The 24,477-nt window shown below is 37.7% G+C and overlaps 1 protein-coding gene across 5 annotated transcripts in view; it reads left to right on the forward strand.

The window, feature by feature from the left end:
• Positions 1-24,477, forward strand: part of NALCN (sodium leak channel, non-selective) — a 230,516-nt gene that overhangs the window by 197,653 nt on the left and 8,386 nt on the right. For 4 of the 5 annotated variants that reach the window (XM_015639136.2, XM_015639165.2, XM_015639146.2 and 1 more), the window contains 19 exons: positions 573-664; positions 827-949; positions 3,427-3,483; positions 3,899-4,019; positions 4,121-4,252; positions 5,930-6,097; positions 7,234-7,338; positions 8,053-8,159; positions 10,085-10,205; positions 10,296-10,394; positions 13,807-13,900; positions 14,433-14,539; positions 14,935-15,009; positions 17,728-17,847; positions 18,843-18,911; positions 21,073-21,221; positions 21,903-21,996; positions 22,784-22,916; positions 23,429-23,544. In XM_015639136.2, the coding sequence (XP_015494622.1) occupies positions 573-664; positions 827-949; positions 3,427-3,483; positions 3,899-4,019; positions 4,121-4,252; positions 5,930-6,097; positions 7,234-7,338; positions 8,053-8,159; positions 10,085-10,205; positions 10,296-10,394; positions 13,807-13,900; positions 14,433-14,539; positions 14,935-15,009; positions 17,728-17,847; positions 18,843-18,911; positions 21,073-21,221; positions 21,903-21,996; positions 22,784-22,916; positions 23,429-23,544 (2,082 nt within the window). The remainder of the gene's footprint in view (positions 1-572; positions 665-826; positions 950-3,426; positions 3,484-3,898; positions 4,020-4,120; positions 4,253-5,929; positions 6,098-7,233; positions 7,339-8,052; positions 8,160-10,084; positions 10,206-10,295; positions 10,395-13,806; positions 13,901-14,432; positions 14,540-14,934; positions 15,010-17,727; positions 17,848-18,842; positions 18,912-21,072; positions 21,222-21,902; positions 21,997-22,783; positions 22,917-23,428; positions 23,545-24,477) is intronic. The other variant, XM_015639156.2, reaches the window with a different exon arrangement.

A 24,477-nucleotide genomic window follows, 5' to 3' on the forward strand; every position in this document is an offset into this window, starting at 1 on the left:
AGCATTACCCCACCAGGAGTGCTTCAAAGATTCACATAACTCAGAATAGTAATGCTGATAGTTCCCTCCTCTGCATGAGCTCAGACAGCATCCTGCCTTCCTCCTTCCCTCCCTCCCTCTCTCCCCTTCATCCCTGCACTCAGCAGTCACTAACTGTATGATCTGCATGCCTCGTAGTCTGGCAGCCATGCAGAAGACTTGAGAAGCTGAAAGGGTGTCTAAAGCCTTTTCTTTCCCAGTCTTTGCCCTTAATAAATTTGATTGTATTCATTGCAGTTCAGAGAGGTTGGCTGGTGTTACAGGACCTCTGGTTTTAAAGTTAAAAGTTAGATTGGATGGAGCCTCAAGCATGAAATTAGAACTGAAATTAACCTTGATGAAAATAAGGAGCCTTATGCTGTAGATAGAAAATACTATGCAATATGCTTGAATGAGTTGATGTGCAGTACATTTGGAAATAAAGATCTTTCATTTGAATATTTCTATGTAAAATACCATATCTTACTTTCATCTGAAACATTAAAAAATAACAACCCTTAGACCTCGATTAAAAGGAATCATTTTGCTTCCAGCACTCCAACACAGTGAGATACAGAAATGCACAGAGAGAAGACAGTGAGATAAAGATGATCCAAGAAAAAAAGGAACAAGCTGAAATGAAAAGGTATTTAAAAATCAAAAGTCTGAGCGCACATTTTCTGTATTAACTATTCTCTGTATGAAGTTGAAAGTATTAAGAGTCAACATGAAAAAGAGTACAAAGTGTAAGGGATATTTTTTGCCAGGGATAATGTGTAACACTTGATAATTTACTTTTTTTCAAAAGGAAAGTCCAGGAGGAGGAGCTACGAGAGAATCACCCATATTTTGATAAACCCCTTTTCATAGTTGGCCGTGAGCACAGATTCAGGAACTTCTGCCGAGTGGTGGTACGGGCTCGCTTCAATGCGTAAGTTCATTTCATAACAACGTGGGTTCCAACCGCTGCTCTCCTCCATGTCCTCAGAAATCAAGCTCTAACTTTCCTTTTACACTTATAACTGCTTATATACACTTTAAAACTGCTTATAGTGTGGTCACCACATAAGCTGGAAGCCAGTTGTCTGTGGTGTAGTCTTGCTGCTGGAGGAAAGGAAGCAATAAAATGCTGTGTTAGGGCAGAAGTGTTTGAGCAGTCTGTGATGGTGAGATGAACAAGACTGTGAGGAAACTGCAGGCATGAGCTGAGAGGAAAGGCTAATGTTTCCCACTTTCAGACATTTGGGAATCAGCTTGCTATTTCTATCTTACTCCTCATCATAAGGCAAGAAGTTTTAATATACCAACAGTTTCTCATAGAACAGAAAAATGTGAAGAGAAATGAATTGCACCTATGCCCACCAAAATACTCTGTATCCCATAATAAGGGACTCAGAGTGGGCTGGGGAGGTGCTCAGCTGTGGGAGATAAAAGGAGAAAAGCTGAAACCAAATGAAAACTAGGAGGACTCAGCAACTAATTTGTAGGTGTATGTGAGTGTGGCAGGTAGAGATCCATGTACAAGCAGCTTTCTATAAAATCATCTCACAACTCTTCTTTTAAACCTCTGTCTGTTGCTGGCACCCTGATTTTAAAGGGTTAATGCATGTCACCTGGCATAGAGCAGTGTAAGAGAGAAGATAGCTTGAGGCCATGAGCTTGGCACTTAGAAGGACTGGTTTCAGCAGCTGCTTTACCATTGATTTTCTCTGTGTCCTTCAACAGATTACTTCCAGTTAGAATGACAGGATGGTTAGATACTCAGGTATAATACCTATATGTAAGTTTCTGCCACCTTTTTACAGACATGTCCTTGAGCTACATCACCACTTTTCTATGCAACTGCTAACTTGATTGTGGTGCACTGGTCCATGAAGCAGTTGCAAATTAAAACAGAAAAACAAAACACAGTCAATCAAATCCCCTTAGCAAGTACTTGTCAGTACTGCTTAGCATTGTTGAGTGCCCAGTGGTAACAGGATATTCATATTAAAACAGTTTAAATAAAATGTTTGCAATTATAAGAATAAACCTATTTTCTTAAAGTTTTGTGGGGTTTTTTTAAATTTACTTAAATCCCTCCTGCTTTATTTGTTGTTCCATCTAGTTTACCAAGGAAGATATTCCCGGTATCATTTTCAAACTGAAAGGATACATATTTTCTTCTAACAAAAAAAAGGCTGAAGAATGCTGCTATGTACAATGTAGGGAGAGGCATGAGTTTAAGAAGTAAAAGTCTGTGGATTCAGTGGGAAGGCACCTAATCCAGTGTGTTCTGTGTGCTTACTGGTCTAAGTGGCTGAACCTGGCCTATGGAAGATGTTTCTTGTTCTCCCTGCATCTTGTGCATTCCTGTAATTCATAACCATGATATCTCTCTGGTGGCGATTCCTCAAGTCTGTTCAGTCCATTTTCCACTTTAAGCTTAGCAAGGAAGTAATGGCAATTTCACATCCCAATGGCTAGAGCCCTCCAATGAAATATAGGATATGTCAGTGCAGATCCTGTCTTGACATGATTTCCTAGGGGAGTTGGAAGACAACTGCCTAAAACCAGTGGGTCAGGGAAGGCTTCTTGGAAAGTTTCTTGTAGCTTCTCCCACAGCAGTCATTCTGCTTTGTATGAAATTGATAAATTGCTGCAGCAGGAACTTAACACATGTCACCTAGATATGTGCATACTACTTATAGAGTAGTTCCCACTCTTGGACTGCCCAATGGTGGGTGTTCGGATATGGCAGGTGGAACACAGCAATTACATGGGAAAATTCAGATACAGACAATCAAAAAATATTAATCAGAAAAATATTAAAGAAGTAATAAAAGACATATGGAAGGAGGACCTTTCACAAGTGCGCATATGTGTGTGTGTGTGTGTGTGTGTGTGTGTTAACTGAGGATATCATATAATATCACATATCATATGATCACAAAATCATAGAGTGGTTTGAGATGCAAGGGGCCTTAAGGATCATCTAGGTCAAATACCTCTGCCTTGGACAGGGACACTTTTCACTAGGCCAGGTTGCTCAGAGCCTCATCCAGCCACAGTCCAAGAAGTTTTGAAGTAATTGTAAAGAGTATTTTGGTACATAATATTCAGTAGCAGGTTATATACCTTTTTCACAAGAAAATTACAAGATTAAATCCTTATTTACAAAATCAAGACCCAAAAAAACCTGTCAGTTCACAGAATCTTAGAGGAATTACAGGTATGCAATGAGTTAAAGTGTTTATAATATCTAATTGCATAGAATTATATGAAACTTATACAGACATTTAAAATAAAGACAGCATAAAATGGTGCCTTGATTTTGGACAGAAATTACTTTGAATTGATGGATGCATGGTATAATTATAATGCTGACTAAAATAAAATGTAAATGACTATCTTTTCTTCTTTTTATAGTTCTAAAACAGATCCTGTTACTGGAGCTGTGAAAAATACCAAATACCATCAGCTTTAGTAAGCGCTGCAAAAGTAACTTTGCTTGGTCTGATAAGCCTGCAGTATAAGTGTGTGTGCACACACTTGCATGGATGTGTGTAAATGTGCATGCACATGTGTATGTCCCTTTTTTTTTCCCTTTTTTTTTTTCTTTTTTTTTTTTTCCTTTTTTTTCCAAAAAAGGTTTTTCTTATCATGGAGCTGTCTGGAGAGAAGGATGAACAGGAACAGAATTTTTTAATCTGACTTTAATTCTTCACTTGCATGCAACTTCTCTAGTTTTCCTATGCATTTCTGAAATACTGAAATCTTTGACACTTCTCAGCTCAATTTATTTTTCATAGGAAAGCACTTAACTGTAGTGTAGGCACAATGCAAGTACACAGAGCTAAGGGCATTCCTGTAATGGCATTTCCTTATATGTTGTTCACAGTGACTTGCTGGGTTTGGTTACTTACCTGGACTGGGTCATGATCATTGTTACAATATGCTCCTGCATTTCCATGATGTTCGAATCCCCTTTTAGAAGAGTTATGCATGCTCCAACACTCCAGGTACTGCCACTGAATTGTTTTACAATTATTGAACCACAGTCACCTTGCTTTTCTTCACTGCCTATTCCTAAATTATGGTTGTTCTCTGCTTTTGTTTTCAGATTGCTGAATATGTTTTTGTAATATTCATGAGCATTGAGCTTAATCTGAAGATTATGGCAGATGGCTTGTTCTTTACACCAACAGCTGTCATTAGGGACTTTGGAGGAGTTATGGACATATTTATATATCTTGTAAGTTTGGATATTTATGGAAGGTTTTTGTGACATTCTTAATTCTGATATATTTGGTTATATAAATGTTTAGTAGTGTGAAAAAGCTTGGCTCTGTACCCTGATACATATGCAGTAGTGATACAGAGATGTGATGAACACCCTGCAATTTAGTGTGGGGTCATTGTATGGCCCCTTTTAGTTCTTTATTTGTTGATATGTTTTCAGTATCAGATCTGATATTCCTTCAGAGTAGACTCGAGAACTCTGACCTTACTTCATTTTTATGCAGGAGAATCTTAATTTTACATGTTTCATAGATATTGTTTCTTCCCCTCTCAAAAGTATTCCTACTTTATTGAGGGTGTTTCAAAAGCCTTTACCATTTCACAGAGGGCACGTCTTTGTTGCTGGTGTTGCTACTGTAGAAAGTAAAAAAACCTATATCCCATATCTATCAATAGTGGTTCTCAGGGAAAAAAGTTTCTCAAGAGTTCTAAACATTTTCTGGGAAATCTCTTGCATTCCATTAAAATACAAGAGGAGGGTGTCCATTTCCTCTTCACATATGACAGTAAACACCACAGAATGTGTCAAAACCAGTGCTCAGTATAATAGAGTATGAAATATTTTCTAACTGAAGAAATTACTGAGAAAAATGGCTTTGATGGATTTAGATTAAATCTTTCAGAGATTAATCCACAAGGCAGATGGGCTGCATAAAATTTGTCACTATCAGTTTGTATCAAAGATTCTATTGTTAGCATAAATAAAAATATGCATACTTGTACAAAACTCCTACTGTAGTATGCATAATTCTCATGTGCTTTAGTTTCTTGAAATCTCTCTGAATCCCTGTGCTTTTCTGAAGGAAAAATTTAGGTGGTGTAGTTTGGATATTCCAAATGTGACTGTGATGATCTTAAGTGACTGTGGAAGAAAGTCAGAAGTGCTGTCAAGTCTGTTTGTTTTGCTGGGGTGGCTGCCTTTTATCAGTTTTTTAAACAAATTGTATCAAGTTTTAAATAATTGGTAATATCAACTCGATCCTTCATTTTTTTGTGCACTTCTTTGTAGTACTCTCACCTCTGTCCCCCTGTGATAACACTGGCTTTTAAAAAAAAAGAAGCACTTAAGAGATGTGAAATCAATAACCATTTGTCACAGATTGTCCAGGCTACATAACACAACTATGCTGTTTGAAAACACTTCCAAAAACATAACATTCGTGTAGTGAAACCACATGGTGACAAAACCACTTATGTCTGTAACAAAGTGGTAGGAAAAACTGTCAGGAAAACTGTTAACAGACTTTCCAGGTGAGGATTTCTCAGTTCCAGGGTAGAATCTCTGAAATGAGAAGGAGGGACAGAAATAATGCTTCCTGCTCCAAAAATATAGTTTGTGTCCCTCTTTTGAATCAGCCAAATTGATTTCACCTTTTAGAAATATTCCATCTAAGTGTATAAAATAGATTTTTAGTCAAAGGGGGAGACAAAGACAAGCTGGTGCCCTTTATTTAGAACAATAAGCCAGGACATAAGAGATCTAAGCCCTTTTCCTAAATTAGATGCTCTCTTGCCTTATTCTTTTCTTTAAGGTAAAGAAGTGTTCATTGACCTTCTGTCCTGTGTCTATGCCAAGTAAGAAATTGTAAGCCTGACCTTTCTTTGCCTCTTCCTATCCTGCCACCTCCAGGTGAGTTTGATATTCCTGTGCTGGATGCCTCAGAACGTCCCTGCCAAATCTGGAGCTCAGCTCTTAATGGTGCTCCGCTGCCTCCGACCTCTTCGAATTTTCAAACTGGTCCCTCAGATGAGGAAAGTGGTGCGAGAGCTATTTAGTGGCTTTAAGGAAATCTTTTTGGTATGTCCCAATTATTTTTTTCTTGTGAAAATATATGAATATATGAATATAAGATAACATTTTGATATAAAATTCATGTTTTCTATTCTTTTTGCTGTTGTTGTCCGTTTACTTTTCATTGAGGTATCACTGCAGATGACCACATAAGCTAAAAATTAGAATATAAGTAACTCATACTGAGTAAAGCTGTAGTAATAATTCTTTTAGAAATTATATTACTTCTTTAGCATACTTTTAGTCATAATTACAAAGGAGGATTACTGAAAAAAATCTTTCCCTTTTACACAGTTCTAGTTGGTCAAGGAAGATGAGAAGTAGTGTATGGCAGCTCTGCAAACCTGGCTTCCGAGCTGCAGGTCTCTACCTTCAAGCTTTTTGAGAGGCAGACAAAAACAATACAGCTATTCATCACAGATCTGGATCTCTTTCTTATGTCATTGTAGTTATTATAATGATCATGGCCATCCTTACAGTAATAAGAACAACAATGAAGTCTGTGATTGCTTGATCAGACATAGTCTGTTGTCTTGGGATCCTATGTGATATTGGTCAGCTTAAGCAAGAGCCATCTTATTCCTTAACAGAAGGTTTTATTAGGTCAGGTTGTTATAAAACACTAAGCTACAAAATATTTGCAGACAGTAACAGAGCAAGGACAAAAAGTATGAAGCTAGTTGGCATTTCATAAATACTGTATTCTGTTAAAGACATTTACATCTTAATTTGCTCATGCTTATCTTTATTGGAGCTATCCTGGAATTAAATATCTTACAATGGCTTAATCAGATTAATTAGACTGAATCAGCAAAACAAACCAGAACATATGCAAGCACTCAAACAGTTTATTTAAAGTGAGTTTGCAATTCTTATGCATACAGAATTTAGCAAGGTGGTACACTGAGCACAAGAAAGCTTTTATCCATATCTGCAATTCTTAGATCCTGTGTTTAAAATAAGATAAATATAACGCAGCACCTGCTTACTGGACCAGGACCTAAAGAAACACGTCTGTCACAAAAGCTGTATCTGCAGGTTTATACCACAAAACGATCCTCCCTGCAGTTCACCAAGGGATCTGACCCCCTTTCTCAAGTCTGCAGAAGAGGAGCTTGACAAGTCCAACTTCATCTTTACAGGTTTCTATTCTTCTGCTGACATTAATGCTTGTTTTCGCAAGCTTTGGAGTGCAGCTATTTGCTGGAAAACTGGCTAAATGCAATGACCCTCACATCATCTCTAGGGTAAGAACTGCTTTTCTGCTTCCAAATAATGGTATGTTGTGCCATTTTTTGCCTGCTGGGGAAAGAACTCTCATATGAAAAACTGAGATCTTAGGCACTTTATTGTTCAGAAGTAGGATAGTGGAGGGAAAGGTGATTAAGGAGTCAGCAAATGAGGGTAAGGATGGGTTTCCATATAAAGCAGGGGTTTCCAAGTAAAGCAGGTCTAACTATTGGGGGCTGTCTTTAAAAAAAGTTGTCAAATTAATGCCATGTTATTTGCAAAGGACTGGATAGAACATGGAATTAATCATGGAAAATAGCACCTTTGCATTCCCAGATCCACAACTGAAAAACAGGTTAGACTGCTAAAGGTCCAAATCACTGGGGACACCATGTGGGTTACATGGAGAAAGTTATCTGTGTTTCTTTCTCCATTTGGAGAAATATCATCATGACCTAAAGAGCACAGTGGTCTTTAGGAAAGAGGTGAAAGGCTACATCGTCTTTCCAATTGAAAAGCTCTGTCAGTCCTGAAGGAAAATGGTATACACTGACTAAGATGCATTTTTCATTTAGGTAAAGGTCCATGACTATTAATCACTGACATATAAATAACCTTTCATTTTTGTGTACATTGCTTTCCCATCATGGCAAATATGCTGTTTATGCTGGCATGTCAGCATTTCTCACAGGCTTCTGTTTAATCTCGGGCTGTGGTTTATTTCACTATAGGAAGATTGTCATGGCATCTTCAGAATAAATGTAAGTGTTTCCAAAAATCTCAATTTAAAGTTAAGACCTGGAGAGAAAAAGCCTGGATTTTGGGTGCCACGAGTCTGGTGAGTTGCTACACTTTGGCCTATGTTTCTTCAAAAGTGCAACTGTTGGTGTAGAAAAAATGGCTCAAATGTGATGACATTAAATTACTGATGGAGGGGTTTTATTGTAATTCAAATGATACTAAGAGAAAAAATTCTGGTATATTTAGTAAAAAGCCAGATATATGAAATTTTCCAGACTTAGCCTCCACTTCATAAAACAGAAAGGAAAATAAACCCCTCTAGGTACTGAACCTGAATAGGAATTAGATTTGATTTGGTTATTATTATTATTACAGTGGGAGTTATTTTCTTGAAAAGTATCATCACTTAGTTATTCTTTAGTACTATTATGAAGGCAACCTGAGAGCCATAAAGCAACAATAGAGCCTAAGAATAAATAGCAGAAGATGGGAAGGAAAAGAAATGGAAATCAACCTGCCTACAGCTACCCATAAAAACAAATTATTATATCATGTCTAAAAACAGCCTTTCTCTTCTATGACCATGTACCATGCCAGCTAGCAGTTTCTTTTTTTTCCAGTGTAGGGAATCCTTGTGGTCTATGTGGTACAGAAGTGCAGTAAAATTTATTTAAAAGCTAATGTAAGTTTTTTATTAGTATTCTAATAAGGTCCTGAAATAGTTCCCAACACCTGAACAGGCAAAACTCAAAATTTTTAATTGTTTATATTTTTCACTTGGTTGGCATTTTGCAAAATTAACTTAACAGCCATGATTATTTTAATTGGCCATGTGTGTGGATAAAGAATGTACCAGCAGTGGTAGATTCAGAGGCACCCTACACTAATGAAATAGTATGCTGTGATTTGAACAGTCAGTGAAATTCTGACATCTGCAGAAGTCTTTGTTTCTGTATGCTTCAGAGAAATTCTTCCTCAAGTAAGCAAATTCAATCCTGTTCAGCTTGATCCAGAAATAAGCAAAAACTGTCTTAATCAGCATAACTGTAAACTTTGGGGAATGTTTTGTTATTTCAGAAAAATGTTTTACCACAAAGACATTTATACCACCTGTTGGCTGTTAGGCCAGATTTTCAAGAGCCAGATGTCAGTATAAGGACTGCATTAAAAAGAAGTATCTCCATCTGAGAGCTCTCTTTTCACTGAATGGTTGGTTTTAAGAAGCACCAAACACTTAATAACTCTTCTGGAGTACAACTATTTACCTTATAAACTGTTGAAAAGTCATTGGGCTCCTTGGATTATCTGGCTTGGATTGTAGAGACAGGGCAGTGTGCTAACTTAGCCCAAAGAGCATACTTTTAATCTTCCACTGGAAATGTTCTCTTGAATCTCAACTGATAAAAAAGGACGGAGCACATGGTATAGGAAAGCCAAGAAGATGTGATGTCCTCTCAGTAAGTTTTGCTTTAAGCTAACAGTTCCTCACGATAATGAAGTAGGGAACATATTTTCTAAACAATCTCACTGACCATGGAGTCCAAATCATTTATGTGGGTTAGAGAATTATTTCCTGCAGGTAAATTTATTTTAGAATCTGGCCATTGCCATCAGATCAATTTTTTCCATGAATGATGTATTTTTCTTATTTCATTGGCAAAAGCTTTAAAATGCAGCAACATAGAGTCATAGAATGGTTTGGGTTGGAAGGAATCTTAAAGATTCTCTGGTTTCAACCCCTCCTGCCATGAACAGGGACACCTTGCACCACACCAGGTTGCTCAAAGCCCCATCCAGCCTGGCCTTGAACATGTTTTAAGCTTTATTGCTGTGAGTCAGATTCTGAGTAAGAAAATAAAACATACATAGGGATCTAAAAAAATTATTTTTACATATTTATTGCTGTCACTATTGTTTTCTCATTCTTGATATGGAACTTTTCTATGTTTCAGAGGCTTTCACCCCAACTTTGCAAGGTATTTAAATGTTGCTGGTTACACCTATTTGTGTACTGCATTTCAGGGCAAATCCTCGAAATTTTAATTTTGACAATGTGGGCAATGCAATGCTGGCACTATTTGAAGTTCTGTCATTAAAAGGCTGGGTGGAAGTCAGAGATGTTATTATTCATCGTGTTGGGCCGGTAAGGAAACACATCAGATTCTTTGAATTCTACAACAAATAATGATGGGTTGTGGTTTTTTAACTATTAATCTTATTTTTGTCTATTCAGATCCATGGAATCTACATCCATGTTTTTGTATTCCTTGGCTGCATGATTGGACTGACCCTTTTTGTTGGAGTTGTCATCGCCAATTTTAATGAAAACAAGGTACTAAGTGAGGTGGTTTATTCTGAGTGAGAGGGTTGATTGGATGTAGAACTGGCTCTGTGAGAAACCTGAAATTGGTATTGCACTGTCTACATTACCAGGTAAGGCTGCCTTTAGTACTGGCTTACCAGTCTTACATTTTGCAAGACTGAAAATATGGCTTCAGGTACACCCAATCCATACTTGCTAGAAATTTGAAGCCTGTGATGGCAGCAATCCATCACACACTCTATCAAAACTGTTAGTTTATTTCTAGTACAGCTGTGCTGCTAGATGGAGATTGAACATAAAGCAGTACGTATTTACAGGTTCTGGTTAGTTTCATGTAGGCATACATGTGGTGGCAGATAAAAAGATGTGTTATGCTTGCCTGCGTTGCAACTCTAGAACCCTGCCATTGCAGTATTTCAGATCCAAAGTAAAGCTGTGTGGCTTTTTCTTTACAAACCACAGTGTACATTGTAAAAATAATTGTCCATCACTCAAATAAAAATGTAGCTAGTATTCTGGGAAAGTTCACATGGGCTTTTTGGATTACTTTGAAAAGCAGAAAAACCTGCCCTCAGGCGAACTGTTTCAGACCAACTCATGTCTACACTTGTTAAAAGATAGAATCCTCTGAATGGGACTGCTGCACACACACTGCACAACCTTTAGTCTGAGGGTTTTTTCTGAGCCTCTTATGACAAAAGACAAAATTATTAATTTTTTTCATCTTTCAGTTCAAAGTCACAAAAATAATGAGATATGATACTTTTACCATTCATGCCTCTGAAGGGAAAGGGTGATTACACACTATAGCTTGTGGAGATGTGTGACAGCCCAGTGTGCTTGTGTTGGAGCTGGGTGCTGGCTATGGCCCTGACCTGAGCCCAGTAGAAACCACCACCATTGAGTTTGTCCATCAGGCAAACCACTTGACTCCTTCAGGAAGGGAGCCGAGCTGCACGTTACTGTGCATTAATGTGGGCAAGCAAGGCATCATGAAATGGGATCAAGCAGATTGTGAGACAAATAAATAACCTATAACCTCTAGTGTTCTGAAGGTATTTTTTATGTTTGCATAACGTTGGTGTAATTTTGGTAAGATGAAGTGCAGTCATTCCTGTTAAAATTTATCTATTCTAGGGAACAAGGAGGAATGTACTTATAATTTCTTTTCTTATTCACTAAATTTTGGCTATGAATTAACAAAGCTGAAATTTGTACAGTATGAGAACTCTACTGAATTTTTATAGATGCTTTTGTCACTTTTTGTTCAGCTGTGCAATATTACTTTTCCTTCAAATTTTTCAATACATTGATGACTACAAAAAGCTTTATGCTTTTTTGTCCTTGCTCACTAGTAACAGTTCCCTGTAAATTGCACTGATCAGGCACATCAGGCAATATTCCTATAGAATTCACATGATACTTCAAGTATAAATCTTTTATATCTTCTGGTTCAGCTTCTTCAGTTGTTTCTTAGGAACCTGAAGTGTCATGTAACACTTGTTTTTATTTCCTTTTTCATGACTACTTGCTTTTTATGTATTTACTAAGGAGAAAAGAAAATGTTTTCAGATTTGAGTTGGAAAGATTAATGTTAATTAAGTGGGCAAGAGTTTCAGCCCAATTAATATTCAAGTAGACTGAAGAAATGTCCAGAAACTAAAAAAAATATATAGAGAGATGGCTGACAACTAGCCCAGAAAGTAGAGTAAAACAATTCACAGTGTAAGGTTTGGTCACATTTTCTTAAAACTAGTTACTTGACCAATGTATTAGTGTTTAAAGTAGATATTTTCTTTAGAAATTTCATGGCTGATATATGGTTAGAACAATTACAGGAGTTGTTGATGAGGATCAGAGTTGGACAATTACTGAACAAACTATTTTACATAAGAACAAACAATTTTCTAAAAAGAAAAAAGATATGATCATTTCAGATATGCTCGTTTTTTGTATGAGTTGTTGGAACTGTAGGTGTGGAAACATTAGACTGGGAAGTACCACAGCAAGTCCTGGACTCTGTCATTTGCTGTCCCAGTGACAGGGCAATATCCCAAATTATTCCAACCCCCAATCACATTTCAATCCCCAACTATCACTTGTCACAGCTCCCAAGTGCCAGGAGTTCAGCCAGCAGTGAAGATGTGAAGGACTCAAATATTACCTGGCACTAAGTCCAAATGCAAGCACAGCTCCTCCAACCCTCAACCTGCTTGCAGTGCTCTGCTCTGTGGTTCCCTTATGATGATCCTGCTTGTGGAACTGCTGGTTTCTGAGCAACAAAGTAATTTGGCACCACTAGATCTTACAAAAGTCCACATTTTTGCCACTTTTTGTCTTCTTTGCCGTGAAGGCTCTCCCAGCAATATATGCCAGACACACTCCTTAGGGTTGTCTTTTAATCTAAGTGTTTCTAAATGGTGCTGTTCGGGCCTGACGGGAGTAGTCAGCATCTTTACATCGGTCACTTTGTCCACATTGTGTTGGAAGGCACCTCTTCCCAGGGTACCATCTAGGGACACAATTCCATAAAGAGATTATGTTCACTGAGAGGGAGAAGTCCTGACCTTACCAGTTGAACAGCTAGCCACAGTTTCAGCATCTAGACAAGCCAATGCCCAGGTAAGGGCAAAAACCATACCAGCCCTCACCCAGCTCAGTGCAGCTCCTTTCTGACAGGGACAGGAACCAAGTGTCTGGGAGACAGACTTTTTAACATTTACCTTGAAAAGGTCTCCTTTGTTTTTGTAACTCTAGAATCCGTCTGTGTGATTTTACAATTCTCTAAAGTCATATGGAACTCATTTTGTTTTGAAGGTCACTTTTAGATAATGTTGAATTCTGTTTGAAGTTTTCTATGTTACTTGAACATTTATACACATTACTAGCTACCACCGTCCACTCTAAAAGTATGTCTTCACCTCTCTTTGTGCTTCCTCAGTGGAGAGCTCTTGTAGATTCATAGCATAGTTTTATATTATTTCAATTACACCCCAAGCAGAAGAGCTGTGGAGAGCAGCAGTGGTCTCCTGGAGGGCTCCTTCCCTGAAGAAACTAGTGGCACTAGCAAGCTATAAGATTTTCTGCTGCAAAATCCAGACAAAATCCACCACTTTGCTTCCTGGCAAATGGTGATCAGTCAAATGGAAGACCTCCTGCAGTGTTTCTTTGCCCACACTGGGCTGCTGCTACAAAGAGCAGCAACTGTGCCCGCTGAGTTGAGTCCCAGAAACTCACAGCTAATGCATCCAGAAATCCTCTTGAGTAATAGCTGATACTTCAGACTCCTTTCCCTAAGCTGTATGTTATTTAAGGGAACTTGTGTATGTAACTTTATTTCAGGCACCAAAGAGAATGTTGTTTTCATGTTGCAGTGCTGTTAAATGACAAAAGCTTTATATGCTTCTCTTTGTTTATTAAGGGGACAGCTTTGCTGACTGTAGATCAGAGACGATGGGAAGATCTGAAAAGCAGACTGAAGATAGCACAACCTCTTCATCTCCCACCTCGTCCGGGTATCAAAGATATTTTGATTTTATTCATGTTGAGCCCTAGTGTTCGTAATTCCCCAGGAGTCTGCGATTCAAATTAAAACTGTAATCGTGAGGCCACTAGGAGGTTGTGCATAAGTTAATGTGGAAACAGGCTCCAACTACAGATCTCTCCATAAGGCTATTAAAATCAACCCAAAAAAGGTTGTGCTTCGATGGTTTTAAGATAAGCCTTAATGAAAAAATGAATTTCTAAATGAAAAATATTTGCAGTTGGCTGTAATGATATGAATGGAATGTATTAACCTGACAGCAGTTGAATGATGCACTTGCCCTAAAAGTACCGAAGCTTTCATGCAACACTGGTGATCAGTATTTGAATTATATGTTCAGAAGCCCTATTTGATATGGAAAATTGTGGAAGAAAATTAGAAATGTATTTTGAAAATGGGAAAGGATTATTTTGTCTCTAATGGACATGGAAAATATGTCAAGAAATCAGGGGGAAATGTTATTGCATATTTTAACTCTCCTCCTCAAACTCTTTCTTTTACAGATAACGATGGCTTTAGAGCGAAGATGTATGATATAACTCAGCATCCATTTTTTAAGAGGACTATTGCTGTACTAGTTCTGGCCCAGTCTGTGTTGTTATCAGTTAAGGTAATTGTGTTTCTCTTAAGCACTTCATTACAGTAGTACAGCATGTGTTTGCACATTTCCTAACACAAATTAATGATCAATTGAGCCATTAGTGTGATGAATGCAAGGAAATTTGATTTCTAGGTACAGCAATCTCAGTTGGCATATATCACTGTAGATTATTTGTAACTTGTGAAAATCAGTCAATTTCTGCCTTTTTATAGTCTGGTCCACTATTTTTAATTTCTAGGTAAACTGTAAATCTGAGAGAATAGTACAGCAAGATGCCATTCTTGTCCGAGTATACTTTAAAGTGAAATTTATTCATTAATAAAATCCTCAAGTTAAGGCAATGAAGAGGCATTTATTCTGTTTAACAGCTATTCTTCTATAAATGAATTATCCTTGCTTTTCAGTGGGATGCTGCAGATCCAGTGACCGTGCCTTTAGCAACAATGTCTGTTGTTTTCACCTTCATTTTTGTCCTTGAGGTAAAGTAATATATTTTATGACTTCTTGAGATTAAGACTTGTATATATATATATATATATTTTTCATTTTGTCTTTTGGGATGCTTCTCATTCTTCACTAGGGTGTTTATTTCTAAATGTGTACATTCAGGGCTCTCCATGTCACTTGTCTTTAAGCATGTATTGTGAGAAGAAATTTTTAATGGGTTAGAGTCATACTTCTCTACAACATTGAGCTTTGTGTCTTTTCATATATATTCAAGTCTGAGTATTTAACAGTGTGTTTTGGTGAACCCAGTGAACCCTTTTCTTGCAGAACTTATCATGTTACATTCCCTCCATACAACAGAAGGTCTGTGTTCTCACAGTTCTTCATTCATTTATGTTTTGCCTAATCTGTTAATAATCCCCACTATTCTGTACCTGTGACAAAATCAAACCTCTCTCACCTTTTTTTTTTGTTTTAAATATCATATTTCATTTCAGTATCTTTTAATAAGCTACTCCCCAGCTCCAGTATTGTCTATCTTTTGCCGCACTAGTCTGGCTTCAATATGGTGGCAGTTCTCAATCTACAAGAATATTGTTATTACAATCTCTGTAAGGTGTATTTAGCCTATTTTCATAAGACTGGAATCCAGTGATTTTGAAAAACATACTTTTTTAATGTGTAAGGATATTGATTTAACAATAAAGAAGATGCTTCCTCTGTGGTTAGGATAGTACATAATTCTTTATAAGTTTTTGGTTGACTACTTTTCTTGTCAGTCCCTTCTGAATAGCTGATACTGACCACTATCAGAAACAGGATAGTAGGCTACGTTTCCCACTGCTCTAATCCAATCTGACAGTTCTTATGTTCCATTGATAGGTTTTGCCAGTAGTGATGAATAAACAATGAAGTAAATACCTTGTAGCAGCTGTAGCTAGAGTATGTCCATGTTGTTGCTTCTTTTTTCCCTACCCAGGAGAAATCAGTGTCTCTGGAGAGACTGAGCAAACACAGAAAAGTTTTATTTGTGCAATACACAGGCAGGTTTTAATTTACCTAGTAACTATGTCTTTTGAAATACTTTTTTCTCCTGTACTGCCAGAGGAAACAAATACACTTCTAGAATTTCAAAGGAACTTTGTCAGAGCCAAGAAAAATTTGTTGACTGTCTCAACAGGCAAGCTATCACACTGTGAGTGTACACAATTTATAGAGAGAGGAAGCAGCTTCCTGCCCAGGAGCTTCCTTAATGCAGCATAGTCCAGTCACAGAGTCTGTTTTCTGCATAGCTGATGGCCCTGTGTCCAGTCTAACTCCTGATTTAGCCTTAAACCTCTACTGCTCAAATCATATATATGTGGTATAGAAAACAGGAAGAATTTCAAGATTTCACTTTTGTTACCACACTGATGATGACAGACCAAAGGGAGATGTGATTTTTTTTTAATTTCCATGGTGTGGTATTCAGTTCAAGATTATGGACAGCTGAAGCTAGATGTTAAAATTCTACGTGTGAAATAGGTGTTTAAGCTGTTACTTGTGATCAAGGGAGATGAAGAGTGAGATTCAGTTACCTCAACTAGCCACTCCAGAAGGCCGTGGCTGTTTACAGGTCTTATGTCAGCCCCATCCATCCATCTTCAGTTCTCTAAGGCAGCTCAGGTAACTGAAGGCAAGATACCTTAGGTAACTCAAATGGTAATTAGAGATTCAGAGACCATATTGTTCGCTTTGTACTCAGGTTTCAGAAAATATTATAAAGCAAAAAGCTAACTGGAAAATCATCCTTTTACCTCAAGCTAGTGTTCTCTTATATCTGGTTTTGTTTTCAGAAATGTTAAATGGCAGGGTTGCAAGGTGGGATAGAAAAAATAGTGTAATGAATGCCTGACATTTATAGCCTTTATACAGTAACTCTTAACCTGCTCAAAGACTTAATAGAACTTGTGTATGGGAAGCCCTTAGGTGTTCCCTCTACATGCATCGCTCTACTTTTGTATCTGTTACCTGATGTGACTATTTCTGTAACTATTAGTATCTATTCTTGAGCTTCTTGTCTGCATTTCTGTTACCTAAATTGGAAATATCAAGCACTTTGGAAGCTGCCTTTTACCAGGTACATTGTCAAATATACTGCCTTTACTGTTCTTAGCTTTTTTCTCTGACATGCTGCTGGGTACAGATGGTGCTGAATACAGAGTGTTCCTTAAAGCAAGAAATATTTGCAATATAGGAAAGCTTTTTAATAAATTTGAACTGTAGATCCTGCAGAACACAATTATATTCCTGAGATCAGATGTGCTTATGTAATTTTAGCTTTCCTACAGACAGACAGGACACTGCTACCTTTTTTAGCTACATGTTATAGACATGACTTGTTTAACTTCAAGGCCACATTCACCTCAGCAGTCAGTCTGAGGTAGTTAGCTGCACTTCTGTCTTTGATACTTGGTGGAGACAGAGAGACAATTCAGAATGATGTTCATCCCTTGGTCTTGGTCATCTGTAGTCTTACACAAGTACCAGTTTTCCTCCACCTAATGGAAGCTAATATTATCCAGTTAGTCCACATGGGAATATTTAGATTAAATGAGATTAAATGAGATTAAATCTGCCCCTTGTTGTTTGAAACTATTTCATAAAATGAACCAATCAAACATTTTGGAGAATGGAAGAGGATCTTCCATTCAAGGAATGGAAGGAATAATCATTTCTTCATTTCAAGTGAGATGTTCTTTTATCCATAGGTCACAATGAAGATTATTGCCATGTCACCTTCTGGCTTCTGGCAAAGCAGAAGAAATCGGTATGATCTCTTGGTGACATCTCTTGGAGTTATATGGGTCATACTTCACTTTGCCTTACTGGTAAGATACACAAAATGTAATTCCAGTGATTAAAATTATTTATCTTTAAATACCAGCGGAAGGATTGCTGCTATATATCCAGATAAATCTTTGAATGTTTAATAAGGCTGAAATATGTCTGAAAGAAACTAAGCTTCATGCTAAGAGAAATGAATCATTGTCTTGGACAATCATGTAGTGCAAAAATTGTCTTACTGATGCACGTTAGAGTCTGTAAATGTGGTAGGAAACAAGTCTTTAAGAGGGATGTGAGAAAAGGAAGGAGACTGCAGAGAGTGAGAGCTCTTGCTAACAAAGATCTTATGAGCCTGAAGGAAAAAAGAAGCAAGGCACAGAATACAAACAAGAGCAGAGGACTGGAAGAAGGCATAGGTTCAAAACTGCTGTTCAATACAAACTTTCCCAAGCCCAAAAGTGATTCTGTACCACTGGTTTTGGTTAAGGGGCAGTGTTTAATTCAAGACATGTAGGAGAGACAGGAAGAAATCAGCTCTCCCTCCATTTCACACCAATTTTTAAAATTTGACTACACTCCTGGTTTCTTTGTTTACAGGGGAAGGAGAGGGAATGGTTGATGCTTGTCATCAGTCACAAGTTGTCAAAGTCCCAACACTATAATGTCTGCAGGATTGTCTCTTGTCTGCCCCAAGTTCTGTTTGAAGGAAAACCTGCTTTGTGTGACTAGTCATTTTGCCCTGACATTCACAGTTTCTCCCTGCTACTAAGTAGGCCTGGGGAGTTTCTGTAATCTATAATCCAGCAGTTTCCTAGACAAGTAAACTGGGCCTGATGTGCATAATTAATAGAGGACTGAAGGGGTTTTGGCTTGATGTGTGGGGAGATTTGGTTTGTGTTCTTCATATTGTTGCTAATAGTTTATTATTTAGCTTATTTCATATGGGCACTGCCCTACATTACTAAAACATCAGTTACCACAATCTGTTCAAGAGATTCCTGGGGAACCATGTATTAAATCTTTTGTGTTTGTGTTCCAGAATGCATACACATACATGATGGGGGCATGTGTAATTGTCTTCAGGTTTTTCTCCATTTGTGGGAAGCATGTAAGTATAAATTAGAAACTGCAATCATTGCAGTGCTCATGTATAGATTAAAGGACTAGATGCTGTGCATCTCTCATGCAAATTCTGTAAGGCTCTGTTTTCTAGGCAAAAACAAAAAAAAATGAAACAACAGTCTGCAACTTTACATGCTGTCCTTAAAATGTCAGGATTTTAAGTAGATTGTATATAAGTGCTATGGTTACTGGAAAAGCTGAATTTTTTCAGAAAACAAAGTGCAGCTGCAATACCACAGCTTTTAAAAATGCTCTCTACAACTCTGAACATGCACTGTGCTACTTTCAGCCCTTTCCGTTTCAGTGAGATGTGATGGGCATGCTCTTTATTTATTTTCTCTGCAAGACTATTGTAGTGGTGGTTGAATGCACTCCTCTTGTTATGACAGTGGTCTCTTAAAAAGGCTTCTTTTTCCAGAGTGCAGGTTTGTGTCTTTTGTCTCTACAATGTATGTCTTGTCACAGTAAAGGATTTATATTCAATTTAAAAATAATTTTGGGCTGAGATGTTCTTCTGGAAATACTGGGATGGTGACAAAGCAAGTCACTTCTCAAGTTTACATTTCTTTTGTGTTTGGATTTCCTCTGGTGTAATTGAGAGTAGACTGGCAGAATAAACATAGGCAGAGAACAAACACATTTATTTAACAAGTGGTGACACTGCATTCCCTTGCTGTAGAACTTCTTAGACTATCCAAATATTTTCTGTGAAGTCTGACATATTAAAGTAAATGTGATGAAAAAACTGCTGTACTAGGTTGCCAGGGTTAAGAACAGTAAGTCAAAGGGTTTTTTGAGTAAAGATAAAAAGTTTTCTTTCAATCAGACTGTACAGAGCCTGTAGAGCCTTGGAAGTCAAATGAAAAATCCTTGCTTCTTCTATGCATCCAGACCAAGTGATTGCCTTCAAAGCTTTCTGATTAATTCTGATGTTTTTTTCAAGGTTTTAACCTAGTCATTTGTACTTTCATGTTACCAGCTGTATTAGTTTCATTAATTTACCCATCCTGATGCAATGTGATGGCTAAAGGTCAGCAGGAATTTGGCATGATTATAAAGAAAAATGAAACCCTCAGTCCCGTTAAAGGGGATTTTTCATCATATCCAAATAATTTGAGAGTCTTAGGACAATATAGGGCAATAAATTTATCAAGAGTAAAATGCAAAATATACATGCATGGGAAAGTAATATCTATTATCAAGGCACACAGCCTATGGAATTTTCAAAATTATGCTCTCATTTTGTGTTTTTTGGCCAACTTTGCAGAATCATAGACTCACAGAATGGTTTGGGTTGGAAGGGACCCTAAAGAGCATCTCATTCCAACCCCCCTGCCATGGGCAGAGACACTTGCTACTGGACCAAGTTACTCAAAGCCCCATTCAACCTGTCCTTGAACACATCCAGGGGTGGGGCATCCACAACTAGTTTGGGCAACTTGCTCTAGTGCCTCACCACCCTCAAAGTGAAGAATTTCTTCCCAATACCAAATCTAAGCCTAACCTCTTTTAGCTTAAAGCCACTTGCTCTTGTTCTGTCACTACATGCTCTTGTAAAAAGTCCCTCTCCAGCTCTCCTGTCAGCCCCACTTAGGTACTGGAAGGCTTCTGGAAGGTGTCCCTGATCTTCCACAAACTTCCATGAGAAATTACCAGCTTAAAAAAGCTGTACTGATCTTAAGCTTACTGATCTTAAATCTTCTCCATAAATGAAAATATTCCTTTAGGTAGGCCACAGTACCTGTGGTTTCTAACAGTTAGGATCACTTTCAGATAAGCCCAAAGTAGTTTATTGCACCACTGTTCATGCAATGTCAATGCTGATACTTCAGAAGAATACTGATCCTAGAATATTATAGTTAAGCTTATGTTGTACCATCACTGTAATAATCTACGCTGTATTATCCTCTATATACTTTTTTGGAGGAACACCTTGGCCTTGTAAATAAGGAAGATATGCTCGTATCTATGACAAGTAAAAAGCACACACAGTTCACATTCATAATGTACCATTTTACTGAGCTCATCCATTGATGAATGTGTCTAAAGGATTTGATGTCAAAATGGCAAGTGCAAGAACTCTCTTTTAGGTTTTATCTTTGCTTTCCTGAATGCTCTTATGGATTGCTTTCTTTCTGTCTTTGCAGGTAACACTAAAAATGCTTCTCCTGACTGTGGTTGTCAGCATGTACAAAAGTTTCTTCATCATAGTGGGAATGTTCTTACTGCTTCTTTGTTATGCTTTCGCTGGAGTGGTGTTGTTTGGTACAGTGAAATATGGAGAGAACATTAACAGGTACAGTATGGAGTTCCCACCTCACAGGGCTGTTCTTCAAACAGCCTGAAGAAATCACATGGTGCTAGAGAAGTTTATCTGTGGTAAAAACCAGACAGATCTGCAGGTCTGGCTGAAGTGCTCTAAAGAGAATTTCTGATAAGAGACAGTGAGCCAGCTTTCCAGTCCTTGTGCATTGGACCAAATGACACCTGATCCAACCCAGAGTAGACTGAGAGCTGTTCTTCATTATGCCAGCTGAAAGATGTTTCAAGGCAGAACTGTGCTAGCCCACAAGATGCTGAAACAAAGTACCTACTGCACTTTACTGGCATCACCCAGGAACAGGATCCATATACCAGGCTGATACAGAAAGGAGATAGTTCTCTGAACTGGCTCTTAGCTGGAGATTTCCCAGTCATCATCTGGCTTACAAATCAAAATGGAGACAGAAAGTGGGATCTGGCCTTGAGTTTCCTTTAGCTCTCTGATGAGTTGAAATACTCAGACCTGTGTCTGAGTTAGAGTTCAGTTATTGTATCTTAAGTCTTTAAATAAATGATTCAAGTAATACTGTAACTATTTTTGGTTTAAAATAGTAGAACAGTAGAAAATGGAAACATTTTTTTCTTGCCTAATGTTTTAATTCTGGGAAGTGAAACAATCTCTCACTCTCAATCTCTCTCTCTTTCTTTAAAACAGACATGCAAATTTTTCATCAGCTGGCAAGGCTATTACTGTACTCTTCAGAATAGTTACTGGAGAAGACTGGAACAAAATTATGCATGACTGCATGGTAATTACAATACCACCAGAGATAAGTAGACAAGAAATGAGAGATACCCTTCCATCTCTGTTTTCAGTATTTTAGCTTTGTACAACAAATGTTGGGTTTGCCTTTATCTCTTCAAGAAAATAATTTTCACTAAACCTCAGAACATGATGCACAAATTGAAGTTCCAGTCACATACAGTATAGTGTTTCATGGAGCTATGCAATTAGATGATTTAAAAACAAAAATAAACAGATGTTTTCAAAATCAGAAATTTAGTAACTCACTTTTTCACTATTATTGCTTTGACTGGGGCAAGGTGTCTTTTCAGATTAACCTAGTCTTTCATTCCTACTCTTTGGCTCATTCCATGTGAATGATAGTCTTGATGACCTCAAAATTCCTCCTTGAATCATTATGTTTTGCCCAAGTAAATGTTTATCTGTGCTTTCCATTGCAAGGAAGATCACATGCCTCTCCTTTTTAAAATTAATGAGCAGGGAAAAAACATTTTGAAAACCACTATGCTTCAAAGCACCAGGTTGTTCCTGTACAGTGGCATAATGCACAATGTGTCCTCTGTGTGGTAGTAAGATCCATGCCTCAGCCTTTCTTGTCATACCTCTCTCTTTTTCCTGGTTTCTGTCTACTAAAGGAAGAAAAACAACCTGTCCACAATAATGCCCACAGTATAATTCCCTAATTGGGAAGCCTTAAAGACATAATAGTCTTAAATATTATATTGATTGCAGTGAAATGAATAACCTCTTTCTATTATTATTATTTTACTTCATTTTATTTTGTTTTGAAGGTTCAGCCTCCATTTTGTACACCAGATAACAGCACCTACTGGAAAACAGACTGTGGAAATTATGCTGGTGCTCTAATGTATTTCTGTTCTTTCTATGTCATCATTGCATACATCATGCTAAATTTGCTTGTTGGTAAGTGAAAATAGGCATTAATAACAACAAGGTTGTTACTACATCTTGGCATATAGTATGTTAGATGTGAGTCTGTTGTGCTGCTCAGGTATGAGGCTACCTTGTACCTTCAATGATACCTTGCATGCATATAATGCTTTTGGTATTTCTTTGGCACAGGAGTGCCAAACCTCAGGAAGTTTTGGAATTAAAGCTTTTGGAAAAAAGATATATTTTCTGTTTGCAGGGTTGACCTACAGAACACTGTTTTCTAAGCTTTTATTTCTTTGTTCAAACATCATTGGAATTCACTTAATCAATCTTAGATGTTAGATTAGGTGTCTCATCAGCATTTAAGATACAGCTTTTAAAAAGGGTGGTAAACATTGATGTGGCAAGACAGTATATTATGTATTCAAAATCCTTGTCTGAGCATACAGGCTTTTTTTAATGAGGAGTTTTCACAATAGAATTAGATGTTACAATGTAACTACAGGCTTTATTTAGGTGTATTTTGTTCTTGTGGTTTTCAGCTATCATTGTGGAGAATTTCTCATTGTTTTACTCAACTGAAGAAGATCAGCTTTTAAGTTATAATGATCTAAGGCATTTTCAAATTATATGGAACATGGTTGATGACAAAAGAGAGGTAAGAAATAATAATTTCTCGATAATAAGCACAGAGACACAGTAAACTTCCAGTTTTTCTTGAAAATTAATATGGGAGAAAAGTGTATTGACAAAATTCTCTGAGTAGTTACTGTTCAAATTTGAGAAATGAGCATGATCAACTGTTGTTCATGGCCCTTCAAATACAAACCTGTATTCTGTGAAGTGCTTATGATAGCAGATTTACAAGCAAAAGTACCTATTTATAGGATAAATATAATAGCATGTTTCCTCCCAGCTCCCTGAGATTTGTTCGCTTGGAAGCCTGCAGATTCATATTCATTTTTTGTGTTTGTTCTTGAGAAGATCTTTGCTGAGATTTCAGCACTGTCTCTTGTAAAATTTTTATGGAGAGACTACTTAAGTATGGGCTGGGTGAGAAGACAATGAATTGGACTGAAAACTGTCAGCATAGTCAGTCCCAGAGTGTGAGGATCAGCAGGACAGGTTCTAGTTGGAGGCCAGTAACTCATTGTGTGCCAGTCAGGGGCAGGGGGTATTGACAGTATTGACAGGGGTCAATACTGGGTCCAGTCCTGTTCAGCATCCTCATTAATGACACGGACAGAGTGGCAGAGGGCACCTCCAGCACATTTACTGTTGACACCAAGCTGGGCAGAGTGACTGATATGCCACAATGGTGCTGCCATCCAGAGGGACCCTCACAGGCTGGAGAAATAGGCTCACAGAAGCTTCATGAAGTTCAGCAAGGAGAACTGTGAAGTTTTGCACCTGGAGAAGATTAAACCAAGGCACAGTACAAGCTGAGGCCACCCACCTGGAAAGTAGTTTGGCAGTAAAAGTCCTGGGGGCCCCAATGGACACCAAGTTGAACATGAGCCACTACTGCCCTTATAGAAAAGAGGACCAATGGTATCCTGGGCTGCATTAGACAAAGTATTTCCAGCAGGCC

Source organism: Parus major, chromosome 1, assembly GCF_001522545.3.
Source record: "Parus major isolate Abel chromosome 1, Parus_major1.1, whole genome shotgun sequence".
Lineage (NCBI taxonomy): Eukaryota > Metazoa > Chordata > Aves > Passeriformes > Paridae > Parus > Parus major.